The 18,528-nt window shown below is 38.3% G+C and overlaps 1 protein-coding gene across 2 annotated transcripts in view; it reads left to right on the top strand.

The window, feature by feature from the left end:
- Positions 1-16,165: 16,165 nt before the first annotated feature.
- LOC148676007 (rho GTPase-activating protein 6-like) overlaps positions 16,166-18,528 on the top strand; it is a 162,438-nt gene continuing 160,075 nt past the window's right edge. Inside the window, exon 1 of one of the 2 annotated variants that reach the window (XM_088600154.1) lies at positions 16,166-17,101. In XM_088600154.1, coding sequence (XP_088456280.1) covers positions 16,577-17,101 — 525 coding nt within the window. In that variant the 5' untranslated portion in view covers positions 16,166-16,576. The remainder of the gene's footprint in view (positions 17,102-18,528) is intronic. The other variant, XM_088600164.1, reaches the window with a different exon arrangement.

The raw sequence follows: 18,528 nt of genomic DNA, 5'->3' as shown, positions 1-18,528 counted from the left end.
TCCTCTGAAACGCACGGTATTCCACCTGCTTCCACACTGCATGTGTGTCCAATAGCAGCAACATCAAAGGACAGAGTGCTGCAGGTCTGCTGCAAACACACAGGTGCCCATAGCTTCTCCATGCAGGTATCCAAAACATAAACTGTGCTGTAAATATAAAATGAGTAACAATGAGCTGGAAGAGGCTACTTATAAAATAGATTTAGATGTCTATGTTGTCATATCAGTTACATCTTCTAGTCAATGTGGAGAAGTAGTAGAAAAATATACTGTTAGAATAGATTCTGTATATAGTTAAAAGTGTTGAATTTAAATCAAGGGATTTTATTTTAAATTGTACAATGTACAAGTGAAAATCATTTAGAAAATCATGTACAAGTTTGGTTATCGTGCTACAAAAATATATTACTGCTCTAGAATCACTCCAGAGAAGTGTAATGAAATGTATTCTGGGGCTTAAAGAGCTATCTTATACTCACATGCTAAAAGAGCTGAACCTGTATAGTCCTCTTTCAATTACTCAAAATCCTCAAATACATTGATGAAGTCAACCTAATGAACATAATGTATCAACAGTGAAACACAAACAAAAAAGGTCACAAGTGTCAGTGCATTTACTGAGAAGAGGAGGCAATTCATTGTGTAAAGGACAGTGGGAATACACATCAGGTTACCCAGTTGTGGTCTTGATGCCAAAACACTGTCTAGATGCTTAAATAACTTTTAGGAACACTAATGGGTCAGTGATACAAAAACTGAAAGACCTTGACTTCAAATCCCCCAAGTCTGCCTCCACTCTTTGGGTGACAGGGCCTTCACTTGCTGTGCCCCAAAGCTGTGGAATTCAGAGAGTTGCGTTCCTGGTACTCTTTCAAATCCATACTCAGAACTTTCTTTTTTTGAAGGGTTTTTGTTTAACTGGTGCTTTATCTGCACCTTCGCTTTCCTACTGTATTCCAAACCCCGAACTACTATATCCTCTCACTGTGTTTTTTTTTCTGTAAAGCGCTTTGAGAAGCCTCTTTTAAAGGTGCGACATAATGTAACATTTATGATTATATGTCAAGTTATATGTCATTTGCATTTTACAAGATTTAATTAAGATAGTATGTGGTGAGTTCAGGCTTATTTTAATGGAAAGTGGACAGTTCCTGAACAGACAGTGTAGCTGCCGAGCTCTCCAGGAACACAGCTGGTTTCATTTCGGGCTGGGGGAACGAAAGCAAAAAGAAAATCCAGACAAGTTGTTGTGTACGTTCTGTACAAGACTCTCATTTTATACAAACTACAGCCTTTTTGTCTTCTTTATATTCTCTAGCCCCTTTCACGCTGGCTTCTTTTACCCTTGGCACAATGGCATGGAAGTAGTATGTCTCTTCTTTCTAAAAACAAAAACATTGGAAGCAATGTCATATCTGTAGTGACTGAAACTGACTGCAGTTTTATTTTTCTGAAACAACTGTGTCAACTTGAAAAAACATTGTAAATTAGTCTGGATATTTATCTCTGTTAATCCAACGGCTTGTTAAATCAGCAAAGTCCACGTGATATCATATTGGTAAATCAATCTAAGATGAACAGTATGGGTAACAGCCACACTGGCATGGGATCACAGTGACATTAAATAAAAATACTGAGAAGTAAGGGTAAGTTTGAGTGCTTTCATTGCCCCTTCTGCAAGAGCCTGACTTAGTGACCAGTCCTCTGTCCACTCTCCTAATGGAAAGGTTCCAATCTTGCATTGCATTGTAGCAGATGGGAGGAAGAACTGGTAACGGGTATTAGCCACAGTCATTTCCTTTGCGACACAGGATACATTATTACCATATGAAACTAAAAGTAAATATCTTCCCTGTTTGTCGCCCCCCCATGCAAAAGCAAAAACAATTAATTTATACAACAATTCATGTAATATTGCAAAATATATTAAAAGGCACAAACACGTACAAATGTACTACACATGTATCACTGAAACTCCATGTCTTTACTCACTGCTGCAATCTGAGTGAAAATGTATGGTCCTTTTTAGACATGAATTCTTCATTGTATTCCTGATCATGCATTTTCTCTCACTTGCCTCAGGTTGACCTACAGTACATCGACCCTCATGTCTGTGAAATCACCCCAGAAAGAGGAGGCTTATCATAATAAAAGTACTCAATCCAACTTTGGACTATCAAGCACAAAACCATGTTGTGGATAGAAAGGACCCTTTCTTCTAGCCATGGATTAGATATACAGTACTTGTATTTAAAAAAATATTTCATTAAAACTCATGAATGGGCAAACTCCTCCTAATGCAGACAATCACAGGGTGTGGCATGTAGATAGAACAAGAAAGACAGAACGGCAAATGCACCGGTAGCTAAGGCTTCTTATGAAAAAGAATGATGTGTTTAGTTTGACGTGCCATTTACTGTACATCTTCTAGACAATGTGGGAAGGCAAATACATATAACATATAATCTTTATATTGTAAAACATAAATATAATTATAAAATATAAAATAGCAAATAAAAAGGCCACAAAATACTAGGTTATATAGCTGAAGTCATATCATTTCAATCATAGGCTGTTATGATAAAATTGTATAATGCACTAGTAAGGCCTTGTATAGAATAATGTGTTTTCACCACATTACAGGACATATAGTATGTTGCTGCTCAGGCAACCATACAGAGAAGAGATATACTCCAGAGCTTAAGGGAATGTCCTTCACTGACAGGCTGAAGGAACTGGACATTTTTAGTCTTCAACAGAGAAGACTATGAGGGATCTTAAAACGCGTAAAGCACGTACTCACAAATCTCAAAGGCAAAAAGGAAGTTAGCCCAATTCTTCAGAATGAACAGTGGAACTCATCTCTACCGAAGATGCTGTAGCAGTGTGGAACAAGCTACAGTACTTGGTCATGTTGTTGAAGTTGATAGCTAAGGAAAGAGCTTGATAGAAGCCTTTTATCAATTAACCGAAACTATCAAACAGATTGGCTGAATGGCCTTCCCTTTTGTAACCATTCTTATGTTCTTATTTCAGCATTTTTTACATTTTCTGCATCATTCTATACCAATAACAATGAGAGAATATTTTTGTCAAACTGCCAAAGGTTTATACTGTATGTACTTATATTAATAATTATATTTTACATACTTATTAAATACGTAACTTTTACAAAGGTATTCAGATACTTCCTATGGTGTCTTTTAAACTTAACATTTTATTCAAAACCTGAATGGTCAAAGACTTCTAGTGATAAGATAAGTTACAGTAAATGTCAGCAAAACTTAAGGTACAAAAATAAGTCAGATGATTGATTAAATCAATCTTTTTGTGTAAGTCCCTTCCAAACCTTGCACACACGCTTGATTGAATTCTGAAGTTGTCTTTTTTAAGATTCTCAACAGGACTCATCTTTCGGGGTAATAAGTTTTATGGTACATTTTGCCTTTGTCTTCATTTAGTCTTACTTTGCTCTCATTTTGTATAGAAACTTACCAGTTACACCTGCTAACTGTCATTGTATAGCTGTTCCAATTGCTCTTCTAATCATTGCTTAATCAGCATATACTGCAGAACAGATTGGCCTGTACAAACTGTGTGCCTTTTGTATGTTTTTATTAGATCAATAAAAAATCCAATAAGCTTCAGATCTGGACACCTACCTGGTATGCAAGCAAAAAATAAAGATAAATAATTTTAGATTACCTAACATTACATGGGTGTAAATGAACATGGGTGTTTCTTTTTATTTACCAGTACAGTTTGATAATAGAGTAATAACCAAACCCAGACTTGAGCCGGACAAAAAATAAATAACACTAGCATAAAATTACACGACACACAACAACTACCACTGTGAACAGATATGTACAGGTCAATATGTGCCAGATCTATGCCATCTATTAATGTAGAATCCCAGAATTTTCTCATTAGAAACTGAGTCCCCAAAAAACCTTAATAAGCCAGAGGAAGAGAACTTGCAACCTAATGAGCAAAATGGATCTTAATCAGGAATAAATCTCCCTTTCTAAACAGATGCTCACACACCAATGGGAAAAAATGTACCCTGCTCTAAACAAAGGCTAAAATTGGAGAAACATGTTTACCCTGAAGATTCCGCAGTAGAGGAAATTAGAATGCCCTGAAATAAGATAGCATGCTCTCTTCTGTACTGAAGCTCAGAGTTCAATACTCCTGGACAGAATCTGGTTTCCAGTCTTATTTCCAAGGAGGTAAATCTCTCAAGGCAGTTCTTTTTGTGACAAAGATGATAGATGATGGTGATCTTCCTTCTTCCCTCCTGTTCTCACCCCCATTTGTATGTCTGGTCCTGTATTTATGATATCATCCATTTCAAGGACCTAATGTTAATGACCTCACTCCTAATGGGTTAGCTACTGTTGAATATTTATGCTCTAATACAGCTACATTAATGATTTACAATGAAGTCAATTAACTGAAGTCAATTATTAACAATAGTTATTTGATCATCTGTACCTTTCACCATATTTACTTGTCTCACAGCCCAAGGACAACAAAACAATAAATATTTTTCAAAATCTTCAGAATCGGGAAATCAAGCTGGGAACTGTTAACAGGACAATCCCATCTTAAACTGCCCCCAATACATTATACTGAGGTTCTAACTATTTTGTCATTACACACAGTATCTCATGGCACTGTTCACAAGAGTAGGAGAACTCCACTTTGGACTTTGCTGGTGTACAAGGACTGCCCTGTACAAAACCTTCCTGTTTTTGTTTCTCTTTCTCTTCTTCCTTTCCATTTCGGTAAAGCACAGATGCAAGCAATTATTATTCCATTACAATTACTATATTTATGTACTTTCTTCTTAATTCACAATGATATTCACAGCTGACAATTTCTGCTGTTTTGTTACTGTCTCAGCGCTATGGATCATTTGGCACTAAATGAGTTTCTCAGCTCCCTGCTGCAGGAATGTGTTGTTCCTGTCTTGGTTTTACATCCTTTTATTGTACATACCACAGCGGTTTCTAGAGGGTTCTGAGAACCACCTGACATTCTGAGACTGTTCCAGTACAACTGCAGACTGGTTCATGTCTGCTTTGTTTTCAAATTATTAATTAAGATTTGTTCACTATAGTCTTATAATTAGAGAGCATTTTTTCCACCAAAAAAGTGAGTTTGCTTCACAGAGATCCTCTAATTTTTAAATCAGTCTGTTTTGGAAAATATTTTCAGCATGATTAACCAATGCTTGCTTGCTTTTCAATTTTATGTGCAGTCTTTTAAATCAGCTTTGATATATGCATCCCGCTGTCCCTACACCATGATTTTGTCCCCTGATTGATCAAATGTGTAACACTTCCATTTTTCTCAAAGCTTCATGTTTTGGAAATTTTACATGCTTGTGGTTCCAGTTCCAACTTTCAAAACGTTTCTTGTGAAAAAAGATTTTTAAAATATGTTTTTCCACACTTAGTGTTTTGAAAATCCACATTACATGTACTAATATTCCCATCTAAATGCACTGTGATAAATCACTTGAGCTTGTAAAGGGATAATGGAAAATGCTAAAAAAAATGGGTGCACTGACTGCAGTAAGATGGCATTTTCACGCCCCACACTCTCCCTCGCAAACGCCGTTCCATTCCTGTCATGCCCCACACTCTCCCTCGCAACGGCGTTGCATTCCCAAACCCACTATTTTGCAATCTCATTCCTAATTGAACCCATCACATTCCCACATGCACTAGATTCCACAAATTCTCACTCCTGAACCAATTATCCAACCACATCCCTTTCCTTTCAGTATTTAAAGTTCCCTCACACGTGTGCGTGCGTGCGTGTTCTTTCCTCCTCCCATTTGGATTTCCCTGGTTACTGGACTCTTTGCCTCCCAATTTGACCAAGCCCCTGGAATATGTCTTTTGGATTGTCCCTGTGCTACTCCATGTTGTGTGACCTTCATGGTTACACATAAGGATCCTCCTGTTCTACCAATTGGTTTCCTGACAGGCATCACAAGGAGAGTATTTGGAATGAAGTAAAAAAAGAAAAGTATAACTTATTCCCCTCACCTGGTAAGTAAACATCATTCCCCCAAGTTTGTAAGTCTCTCAAATGAGATTGTGAGTGAAATACATTCCCCTGAGACAGAAAGCACAAAGAATGAGTCATTGCCCTAAGATAGTGGGTAGAAGACATTCCCCCCAGACAGGTGCCAGCTTAGGTGCATCCTGTTGTGATGGGGGTATGTTACAGGCATTAGCCTAAGATACTTAAGGGGCATATCAGGGATGCTACCCCAAGATAGCAGGCATGCAAGAAGCATTGGCTGAGATATACTGTAGGTATGATATGGGCCTTTTTTGAGGCATTTGTTTGTTAATAGGTAATGTGTTTGGGGCAGTGTACCATGATAGGAAATGCATTAAAGACATTTACCTGAGATAAAGGGCATAGTAGTGGCATTCTTGCAAGATAGGGGACAGTTAGAGACATTCCCCAGAGATTTTGAAGGCATCTCCCCAAGATCGGAGGATGTGTTCCCTCAAAATTTGGAAAGCCTTAGACATTCACCCATAATAGGGAGCATGTCTGTGTTATTACCCCAAGATAGAACAGAGACCTCAAGATTTCTTCAAGATAGAGACAGTTGTTCCCTTGACATAGGAGGTGTGATTAAGTTATTTGCCCCTGAGATAGGGGGCGCCTTTGACGCTTTCCTTTAAGATAGAGGACAGATTGGGGCATTGTACCAAGTTAAGGGGTGCATTTTAGGCATTCCACAAGATATACAGTAGGCAACGTTTGAGGCATTTTCTGGGATAGGAGGCACAAGACAGGGGGCACGTCAGCTGCATTCCACAAGACAGGAGGCATGTTTGAAGATTTCCCCAGAGACTGGGCTACACAAAAAGCTTAATTGAAAGTGGTATTATAACAGGAAATGACATTGAGAAACCACCTCCTGCTCAGGGGTTTTGTGTATCAGGAAGTGGTCATGTGATTGAAGTGTTTATGCATTAGCTGGGGTGATTTATATTTTTCCATTGCCTGGATGCAAACAATAATAAATAACACAACTCAGTGGAATTATTTACAAAATACAAAAAAGGCCTTTGTGTAGTGATTTTCTAGATGACTCCAGTGAGGAACAATGCGTTCTTTTAGTTCTTTTTATAGAAACGTAAAAAACGAGCAGGTTTTTGATTTGAGATTTTGAGTGCATCAGTCTTTCTTTTATCTAACATTAATAAATTCTTAAATTGTTTGCACTACTTAAAAGCAGAGGGAGACAACAGATTTGATTTCCGATTTGAAAGTGTCTAAGTCTGGAATGTCCTCAAAAACATGAAAAATCATCTTCATATGTATTTGGCATATTTTTTGGCATTATCCAGTCAAAATATTTAAATCCTTCAGAAATTGTTTTGAATTCCAGGGATTTTGTGTGAGGCACATCCTAACCTGAGAGGCACAAAGCTTTAACTCCCTTTCACAGGCAGCTTTGAAATACAGTTGTAGGATTTCAGAATTCAGCTGGCCAGAGGCTGTGTAAACATGTAACTCCCACCTTAAAGAAAAAATGAATAAGAAAAAAAACTGTTTTATTTTCCTTGTGGTGACACATTGTGGTTTTAGCATAGGTGTTTAGAGTCAGACCAAAGCCATCTGGGATTACATTGTTCAAATCAGTACCTACAAAGCCATCACAAGAGAGACATTTTCAGCAAGCATCCCTATAGCGGAAACAGTTTCTCTAAAACCTTTTTATTATTTTATGTCAATGCTTCAGTCAGTTGCCATAGTGAAGGGACTTCTGGATAAAGTCAGTCTAATAGATCATGTGTGTGCATTGAGACTGCATTCCCTTAAACATTTAACAATGTATTTAAAATTTAACAATCAGTAGCTGTGTATGTTTTTCTGTACACAACAACCAGGTGAGGTGCAGAGCTGATCAGAGCAGTCTTCCTAACAGGGAATTAGTTTACTGGTATCTGGCTGCACTTCTGGTGACAAAAAAGATGTAGTTTTGTCACACGAGTCACATCACTGTTTCTTTATTCTAATATCTGTTTTCCAAGAAAGAGTGTGTCTGTACTTGCATTTTCCTTTTCTCTTCACAGCATACAGTGCCTTGCGAAAGTATTCGGCCCCCTTGAACTTTTCAACCTTTTGCCACATTTCAGGCTTCAAACATAAAGATATAATTTTTTTATTTTATGTGAAGAATCACCAACAAGTGGGACACAATTGTGAAGTGGAACGAAATCTATTGGATTTTTGAAACTTTTTTAACTAATAAAAAAATGAAAAGTGGGGCGTGCAAAATTATTCGGCCCCTTTACTTTCAGTGCAGCAAACTCACTCCAGAAGTTCAGCGAGGATCTCTGAATGATCCAATGTTGTCCTAAATGACTGATGGTGATAAATAGAATCCACCTGTGTGTAATCAAGTCTCTGTATAAATGCACCTGCTCTGTGATAGTCTCAAGGTTCTGTTGAAAGCGCAGAGAGCATCATGAAGACCAAGGAACACACCAGGCAGGTCCGTAATACTGTTGTGGAGAAGTTTAAAGCCGGATTTGGATACAAAAAGATTTCCCAAGCTTCAAACATCCCAAGGAGCACTGTGCAAGCGATCATCTTGAAATGGAAGGAGTATCAGACCACTGCAAATCTACCAAGACCTGGCCGTCCCTCTAAACTTTCAGCTCAGACAAGGAGAAGACTGATCAGAGATGCAGCCAAGAGGCCCATGATCACTCTGGATGAACTGCAGAGAACTACAGCTGAGGTGGGAGAGTCTGTCCATAGGACAACAATCAGTCTTACACTGCACAAATCTGGCCTTTATGGAAGAGTGGCAAGAAGAAAGCCATTTCTCAAAGATATCCATAAAAAGTCTCGTCTAAAGTTTGCCACAAGCCACCTGGGAGACACCCCAAACATGTGGAAGAAGGTGCTCTGGTCAGATGAAACCAAAATCGAACTTTTTGGCCACAATGCAAAACGATATGTTTGGCGTAAAAGCAACACAGCTCATCACCCTCAACACACCATCCCCACTGTCAAACATGGTGGTGGCAGCATCATGGTTTGGGCCTGCTTTTCTTCAGCAGGGACAGGGAAGATGGTTAAAATTGAGGGGAAGATGGATGCAGCCAAATACAGGACCATTCTGGATGAAAACCTGTTGGAGTCTGCAAAAGACCTGAAACTGGGACGGAGATTTATCTTCCAACAAGACAATGACCCCAAACATACAGCAAAATCTACAAAGGAATGGTTCACAAATAAACGTATCCAGGTGTTTGAATGGCCAAGTCAAAGTCCAGACCTGAATCCAATCGAGAATCTGTGGAAAGAGCTGAAAACTGCTGTTCACAAACGCTCTCCATCCAACCTCACTGAGCTCGAGCTGTTTTGCAAGGAAGAATGGGCAAGAATTTCAGTCTCTCGATGTGCAAAACTGATAGAGACATACCCCAAGCGACTTGCAGCTGTAATCGCAGCAAAAGGTGGCTCTACAAAGTATTAACGCAAGGGGGCCGAATAATTTTGCACGCCCCACTTTTCATTTTTTTATTAGTTAAAAAAGTTTCAAAAATCCAATAGATTTCGTTCCACTTCACAATTGTGTCCCACTTGTTGGTGATTCTTCACATAAAATAAAAAATTTATATCTTTATGTTTGAAGCCTGAAATGTGGCAAAAGGTTGAAAAGTTCAAGGGGGCCGAATACTTTCGCAAGGCACTGTAAATCTTACTAAAGCATCCTAAAAAATGTCGAAAATATTAATGCAGCATTCTTGATATGTTTAAGTCAAGAATGAAATATTTACTTGTTAATTCTTAAGAATTAAGAATGTGATCTAGAAATCTGGCAGCTTTGAAAGTATTATTGTCTCTTTGGGGGAAAAAAGTCATCAATACAAGAAAATGACAAAGATTATTTTTTTGTGCCAGGGGAGACCTCCAAATTACCCCCCTTCTATCTGTCCATTGAATTCAGACAAATGGGTTTGGATAAGAGTCAAGGGCTCATGGCGGTCCATGCTTCTCATTCCCAAAATAGGAGGAGTGAGCTAAGGGTTATCTCTATCCTAAGGAAGAACAACCTGAACCCAGAGTGCCCAGAATTCAAATTCTGATTCCGACGACAGTTATTTTTAGGAGCTTGCACTTCTGAATTTGTATTTAAAAAAACATGCAAAATGGTATAGCATTGTAATGTGTACGCCCTCCAGAATAGGTCCAAGCATGCACACGGGACCCTATTGCAGCCTTCATAGGCAGCCATGTGGTAATGTAATGAGGTTGCCTGTTTCACTGCTTTCTGAAGTGGGAACAGGGCAGTGCACAGTGCCTGCTCCCTAGCACAGTACCAGAGATGCACATACTGTAACAGCTGGGTACTGTTTTTGCAGGCAGCTTGGGCCTTTTGACAACAAGGTAAGAAGCCTGACTGCAGTGCCAGTTTTCCATGTTCGATATCTGGAAGAGCCTGTCTTCTCCTTCAGTGCTTTATTATATTTCAGATTTATTATTTTTTTGAATTTATGGCAGAATTATATTTTTCATTCTTTTTTGCCACATTCACGTTTTCCACAAGCACGTTTGACTGCCTTTGATCTTTCTAAATAAGCCATAAACCTAAAAGAAATTGTAATGTTAAAATGTAATCATGCCTTGCTTCTGATGGCTTTTGAAACACTTATAACAGACTATGGGGGAATTTATTTTTTATTTTTAGAATTTTATCTTTTACAAAACAGAAATATTAATCTTGGCCAGTTTCAGAAAATAGTGTTATTACATATGCATGAAGACATGTTCATTCCATTTGAATCAGGTCATTTTAAAACTTTTCCTAAAACAGATAAACCACACTTATCACTATTAGAGATGATTGTAACCCAGGATACAGCACACCACAGCCTCTAGAGCTATAGTAGAATAGTTCTACTCACAGAAAAAGCCATTTGCACCACATCTGTGAAAAGATTTTTGGCACTGCTCAGGATTTATTCTGATGATAATTGTATTAATACTAATCGTCTTATATTTTAGCATATTATGTTCATTGGCTTTTATAGTTGTTTTGTCTTCTGAATCTCAAGTTACTAATTACAAATAACACTGAATGAATTAAAAAACAAAAACACTTAATGCAATACCAGCTGAAATTAATTACACATTTGCTTGCAAAAGTAGACTGTTCAGACCTTTCCTATGGTGTCCAATTTTGTAGATTAGGAAAATTACAAAATAATGCAAACTTGATTTTTTTTCCAGATTAATTATTTTATTCAAAAACAGAATACTCAACCAGAAGACTTATAAAGGAAAGGTCAATTATACAGTAAATGTCAGCAAAAACGAAGGAGAAAAAAACAAAGTCATCAATACAAGAAATTGGTTACAAGAAAACTGATTACAAGAAATATGATTACATAAATATTCAGACCCTTGACCTCAATATTTGTTGGAAGCACCTTACCCACCAGTCTTTGTGGGTCAGTGTCTGCCAACATTGCATGCTGGCCTAATGCAATTTTTGCTCATTGTTCTTAGCAGATTTGCTCAAACTCTCTCAAGATGCTTGGGGAACGCTTATATACTGTAGAACAGTTTTCAAGACATTCCACATATTCTCAATAGGAATACAAGACTTCAAGTCAGGACTTTGACTGGGTCACTCATGGACATTCAGTTCCTTATTGTATCACTACAGTGGAACTTTGGCCTTGTGCTTTGGATCGTTGTACTGCTGAAAGGTACATTTTTGTCCTAGTTTTAGGTCTAAAGCTAACAGATCTGCCAGTACTTCGCCCATCTGTATTTCCATCAGTCTTGACATGCTTCCCAGTCCCCACTGACGAGAACTGTAACATCATGCTGCACACCACCTCCTGCCAGCACCATGCTGAACTGTAGAGATGGGTCTGACTGAGCAATGCTGAGTTGACACTTGACATTTGGATGAAAGAGTTCCAATTGTGTCTTATGGTCCACAAAACCTTTTGCAGTACCCCATGCTGGATTGGAGGTGTTTTTTTAGTTCCTTTCAAGCCCCGATTGTGGACTTACAATTGGATATTGTTGATCCATGGACGTTTTCTCCCATCTCAACCACTGAGCTCTAAAACCTTTTTCAAAGCTGCTGTTGGCCTCACAGTCCCTAATCACTTTCTTCTAACTCAGCTGCTCAGTTTTGAGGGACAGACTAATCTAGGCAGAGTCTTGGTGCCTTCCACTCCTTGATAATTGACTTCACCATATCAAACAGATATTAAGGGTTCTTAAAATATTGTTATACCTCTCCTACTGTTCTGTGCCTTTATACAACTGTATCTCTGAGCTGTTCTGAAAGCTCTTTGGTATTAGATTCATAGTTAAATCCTTGCTTGAAATTTACTACCTGATTGAGGGATCTAATAGAGATAAATGTATTTATTCTAAAATTTGTGAACCATTATTATTGCAGACAATAGAGGTGTCACTGAATGAACTGTGTGGCTCATTAAAGTAATGATTTTTTATTTATGATTGCCACAGCAAAGGGCTTAAAAGCTTACATGCAACATGGTAAAGCATTGTAAACTGCATGCCCTCCAGCACTGAGCATGACTGTTCAGTTTTTTTGTCTGTATTAAGTTTCTATTTACTTCGTTCTACTTGTTTTTTTGGGCTTTGAGTGGAGGGAGTAGGTTGCGTACATTATGAATATTAATTGCTACTCCAAAGTGCTAAGACTGCAAGCTTTAAAGGAACAAAATATTAAAGCTGTGCGGGGATCTGAAAATGTTTGCAAGGCACTGTACATTGTGATACTAATTATTAATCCTCACTTAACCAGAATGTGAATGACTATCTAAAGAGGATTAACATGTTCAGAGCACTACATTTCCACAGCTTTGATTGAATTGCTTTGCCCACCACAGAACCATGCAGGGTTTACCCCAGATCTGCTCTTTCATCTTAGGGACAATGGCTCTGCGACATACATAATTGTCATTCATCATTTATTTTCTGCAAATCATCTTGAATAAATGCGTCTGCTGAACAAATAAAGTGTTCTGATTAGGCTCATGGGATGAAAGTGACAGTGGCTAGGGACCTTGCAGTCATTCTGCCAGTGCATGGCTTGGCTGCACATCAGGCATTCTCAATCAGGAAGAAAAACCAAACTAAGCTGACAAGGGAGTGGGGTAAGGTTACATAGTGTATCGTGCAGGCTTAAAATCATATTTGAAAAACTTATTCTTTGTGATTTTAAAAAGGAACTATTGTTACGACATGTAATTCACAGGTCTTTTATCAGCAGTGCACACTTACAGTGAAGGCTTTATCATTTCCTGTTAAATGTTTTGCTTGTCAGATGGGGTGCTTTTCCCAGGGCAGAGGAAAACAATCTGGCAACAGATTTGTCAATATTGTCATCACCATCAAGTGTGACAGATTCAGCAGGCTCTGGATTCCCGATGATCTCTGGTACTCCAACACACTGAAAAATGCATTCTGCTTAATCAGCAGCAAAGTTAATGTCTGCCAGTGCACTATGTTTTCACTCACAGAAGTATTGAGGTTTTTAACATGTGACATTGACCTTTCTCCAGCAAGCTGGTGTCCAGACAATATACTGTATATAGTAAGAATTTTCTTCGCAAATGGCAGCCAATTGTTCTGATGTACAGTACATATCTTCACACCAAATCAGTAAGAATTGCTGCTATTAATCCAATAAAAATCTTCTTCATATAATTAAAATAAGGAGCATCTGAAAATTCCATATTCTAGGAATGGGGACGTAAATCAGATGTTACTGAGAGTCTATGTTTTAGAATTACAATTGAGTCTCCGATGGAATCCTAATATGACACTTCATTTATCATAACCTCCTGGAATACGCAAGCACATCTTCTACGACAAGGTTGGTGGACAATGAGACGTAGGCAGTTACTGGAAGTACTTAAGATATTTGTGATCATAGATTTTGAAAGACTTGCATAGTTCCTTTTGCTTGTTTTGGTCTAAAGCATAAAGCTTTCTTTACATACAAGGGCATCTGACTGACCAAAAAACATTGTAGGCATTTTAATGTAGGTATTTTAATTCTGTGGTCGAGGTTGTTCACGTCTAAATCTTTGGGAAGACTACTGATCAAGATGCAGCAAAGTCTATGCTGTCTTTTAGGTAGACTTGGAAAAAATCCTGCTGCTGCTCTGTGATCCTTTTGAACCTTTTTCTTTCCAGCTTAATTTCTCAAAGTTGGCACTTGGACATTCCTTTTTTCTCCTTGTCTTATCTCTGAAGCCAAGAAGTGGACAGTCCCTGTCAAAGTGAATTTGCCCCTTGGCCTTTCTGCTTTGGGACTAGTATTTTGAACAGCACTTGAAAGGATTAGCTAGAAGGAACGGAAGGTGCTGTCCATTTCAACATGGGCATCAGTGTCTGCACATTCTTTGCAGTGTCTGGCTTGCTCAAGCTTTTGCCTTTTCACTAAGTGTGCTGTAACTTTATTGCTCTTCATTAATCTTTATAAACCATTTGTTATTGTTTTGTTACACTCTTCATTCAGTATTTTACACTAGTCATGTCCTGTACAGTATGTGCTCATTGTGTTAAGCTTGTTTGGGGGAAAAAAATTGTCGAGCCACAGACTAAATCCCTGAGAGTCGCCAATCATCTGTTAACTATTGCCTGTCCAATGGCCCAGTGCAGGAGGTGAGAAGCACTCCACCTGCCTCCAGGACCAGCTGCCAGTCACCTAAGCTCTCCATAATTATAAAATTTAACATGGTGAAAGTGCTAACATCTCTGGAAAAAAAACCCAGGAGAATTCCCAGTTTACCACTGGCATCATTGCCGTTAATTTTCAAAGTGAGAAACGTGATTTCTTGATGTGCTCTTAAATGAACAAGAAGGCACAAGAGAAAACACAATGTAAGTGCATTTAAAACCAAGAACAGAAGGCAGTTTTTTACGCAAACAGTGGTGGAAGTATGGAACAACCTACCCAGCCATGTCTATGAACCTGATACCCTGGTTTCTTTCAAGAATCAGCTGGACGAGATACTTAGATCAATTAACTATTGACTACCAAATGGTCTAGATGGGTCCCCTTTAGTTCTTTTTAGTGCTCTTATGTTCGTGAGTATTAATTTATTTTTGCTTTTATTATTTGTTGGGTTTTTAAATAATTTCCAAAGTCCATTTTGGCAAGAAAAAGTATATATTATGTATATTTGTATATTTCAACTTAGTTATGGCATAAAGCTTCTTACTGCAGTTACTAAATTATTCCCTGACGTTTGTTAGTAGTATTCCACATTCTTGTGCATTGTGGCAAAATCATGCTTTCAAGAGTTCATAAGTATTATGTTTTTTTCCATATTATCAAATAAATTAAGTGATGTAATGAAAACTCCAGTCGAAAAGTAGTGAAGACATCCTAAATATGCAGTAGCATATAAAAAAACAGATATCTCATAGTTTCCTCTGGGCTGTTTTTTGCTTGCCCTTGTTGACTGTCCTGTTATCAGTGTTACACAGTGCTAGTTCATAGTTTGATTTATCTGAAATTTCCCTTCCCTAATTGATCCCATGGGAAGTAATTGTTCCAATATTGTCAAACATTCTTTACAGTATATTAAACATGTTTGCACTTCCTGTATATAGTACTGTATATACAGCTGGTTTTTATAACGAAACAGCAAGGATTTAGAACACATCTTTTACTGGTAAAGCCAAATTAAAAGTAGTTTTGGAAATAGCTAACAGGTCATTATAGCTTTGTTTCGTGATTAACATATCCATTTTACTGCAACTCTCGTTCGTCTCCAGCTTCAAGACACAAATATGGTCAAGCCAAACTGAAAATCGAATTATATTTACACGCTACTTTGAAAAAGAAATCATTATATTTGGTATTTTTCTTTTTATTATCATTATCACCATCATTATCGTACCAGGAAACAGTTCAGATCACTATGTTGTGTTTTAACTATCGATTTGTGACGAGCGTTAATTGCCGCTGGAAGAATTTCGCCAAAAAGGAATATTCAATAATTTAGAAACCGATATTTTTTGGCAGAAACCACGATCGTCTTCCTATTTGGGAAAAAAGGAAGCCCAGATCAGCGCGCAGTGGTTGTACAACTGCGAGCGGGTGACAGCTCGCAGAGGAAATTCTGAATAGGATGGAGAGAAGCTGTGATGCTCTGGAGTGACGCGAGAAGGGGTTAGAGTTGTGAAACCACAATCTTCCAGCCTCTCCTCGTTCGACCTCACTGGCTCTGAAAGCAGTTTACGCGCGGTACAGAATCCACAGGGCAGCGAGGACATCGAGAGGGGAGTTCTGCACTGTAGTTCCTTACGCAGCACTCACTGCACTTTTCATCCTGACAGTAATGCCATGCAAGAAATGTTAAGGTGTAAAGACAGAGACTGCAACGCTGGGTTGAATTTGGTGTCATGGTTTGTTTAGCCTGTGAAGTTTTGGATTCTGGAGTATTTTCAAGTCCATTAGATATAAAACGGGAATTCAGGTGTGCTGTCCGTGGGGGCTTGAATTGAGGAGATGTCGGCTCAGGGGCTGTTGAACAGCGTTTTCTCCTGTTCGTCTCCAGCATCGAAAGCTATCTCCAAAAGGAGGTTAAGGCAGACACGGAGCCTGGATCCAGCCATCATAAGAAACTATGGGACAGACACAGAAGGAACAAAGGATGATTTTGAAAACATGGGCATGTCTTGTCTTGGCTCGAGGGAAGCCGGTAGCTGCACAAGCAACTTGTCTCCTCAGATCTCGGCGGAAAATCTGACCGCTTCAAAGCTAGATTTGCGCTTCAAGTCGCTGAAGGTGAAGCCACCTCTTTCCGTCTCCAGTCCATGCACTCCTCTAGAAACCTCTCCATCCTCCAATTTTCAGTTTGACTATGACATAAAGGGTGTGAAAAGGAATACGGCATGGGATCTACCTTTCCTCGCAAGAAGCCCTGCGCTCAGCCCATCGGGGAGCAGCAGTACCATCTTCTCTCCCCGAAAGTGGCTTCAGAAAAAGCTGCAACAGTCCAGTTCCCAGTCCTACATCGTGTGGAAGTCGGAGGTAGGAATGTTGTATTTACTTATTTTATACTTACGCATACGCAAACAATTCAGTTAGAAATAACTGATACTAAGCAGTTTACATTTGTTCCGGTTTACGTTCAGGTCTACGGCGAGATGTACTGACACTCGTGTCTTTTGGTGGCAGTTTTGTTCTACAGGTATTGCCTGTTAAGACCCGAGTTTACACAATCATTGTGCGCGTCTGGGTTTTGTGATTATGAAATAATTCATTCCATAATACGGATTTTGGCAAGCAAATGTAATTAACTTGTACGGCGGATCAGTCAGGATTACAATCAGCATAGCGGATCACCACATTCAAAGCGCACTTTTCTAATACTAAGCAAACTTTTGGAAGAACGGGCAATTGCATTGTGGAGTAATTTTATACAACCATGTGAAAAAAAGTAGATCGTTCTGCATCATTATAACAATGAGGTTAGGGTTTTGGCTTTAATATGTAGGATGGAAGAAAAGTAATGTTTCATGATTACATAGATTGAATTATATCTTCGAAGGGCAGAAGAACACAATACATCAATAATTCTACAGTTCAAAGTACAGTGTACACAATGACACATGGAGCGTCAGCCAGGTTATTTAGATTAATTGCTGCTTAACTGAGCTTGTGAAAGTTTAGTGTAAAGATAGTGCTGATACGACACTTACAGCGAATTAGAAGCCGTGTGTCTTGTGCCAATCTGTGAATCTAATGTTCTGTTAAATCTTTGATATAAATGATCAGAAGGTTAATAAAAAAAACTCCTGACATAATTTTGAGCGTTTTGGCAGTATTTCACACGGCTTGCATGAAGTGCTTAAAGCTGTTTCTCATAAAATCAGGAAGAAAAAACAATGATTCATCAAGTTAAGGTTAGAGAACATTTACGAACATATCTGTTTGTTGAACAGTACAGTACATATTCTCGAGGGTGTTTTCTATCTTCTGAAGGGGAATACTTTTTCAGTCTTTCAGAAAAAAGAGGAAATGCTTTATCCTGGAAAATCTAAAAAAAAAAGGAAATATCATCATAAAGTGAAAAATGACAGAAATGTATAATCATATAAACCTACCATCTCACTTTATGCAGTGCTGTCTTAAGGTTATTCAACATTTTCCCATTTTGGTATCAGTAGATGCACATTGCACCCTGTACCATCTCTGTATTTGTTCATGCATCCCTTTGAATCATCTGCTACAAGATGTTTTATGTCGTAGCCTACTTACTGATGTTTGGACACATAATAACAGGAGTGACTCATGATGAGTAATTTGTAAAGCTCTTCCGCCATTCTCATCATAAAAGGAGTAATCCAAGTAAACAAGTGAAATATCCAAGGGAAAAAATGCTTTATTGACTGTTTTAAATTAAATGCAGAATCTTAAAATGCATTGGATCAAGGATGTTTCTTAAATCCATTTAA

This window comes from Lepisosteus platostomus, chromosome 2, assembly GCF_059453375.1.
Source record: "Lepisosteus platostomus isolate fLepPlt1 chromosome 2, fLepPlt1.hap1, whole genome shotgun sequence".
Taxonomy (NCBI): domain Eukaryota; kingdom Metazoa; phylum Chordata; class Actinopteri; order Semionotiformes; family Lepisosteidae; genus Lepisosteus; species Lepisosteus platostomus.
The sequence above is the reverse complement of the archived record's forward strand: the minus strand, read 5'-3'. Positions and strand labels throughout refer to the sequence as shown.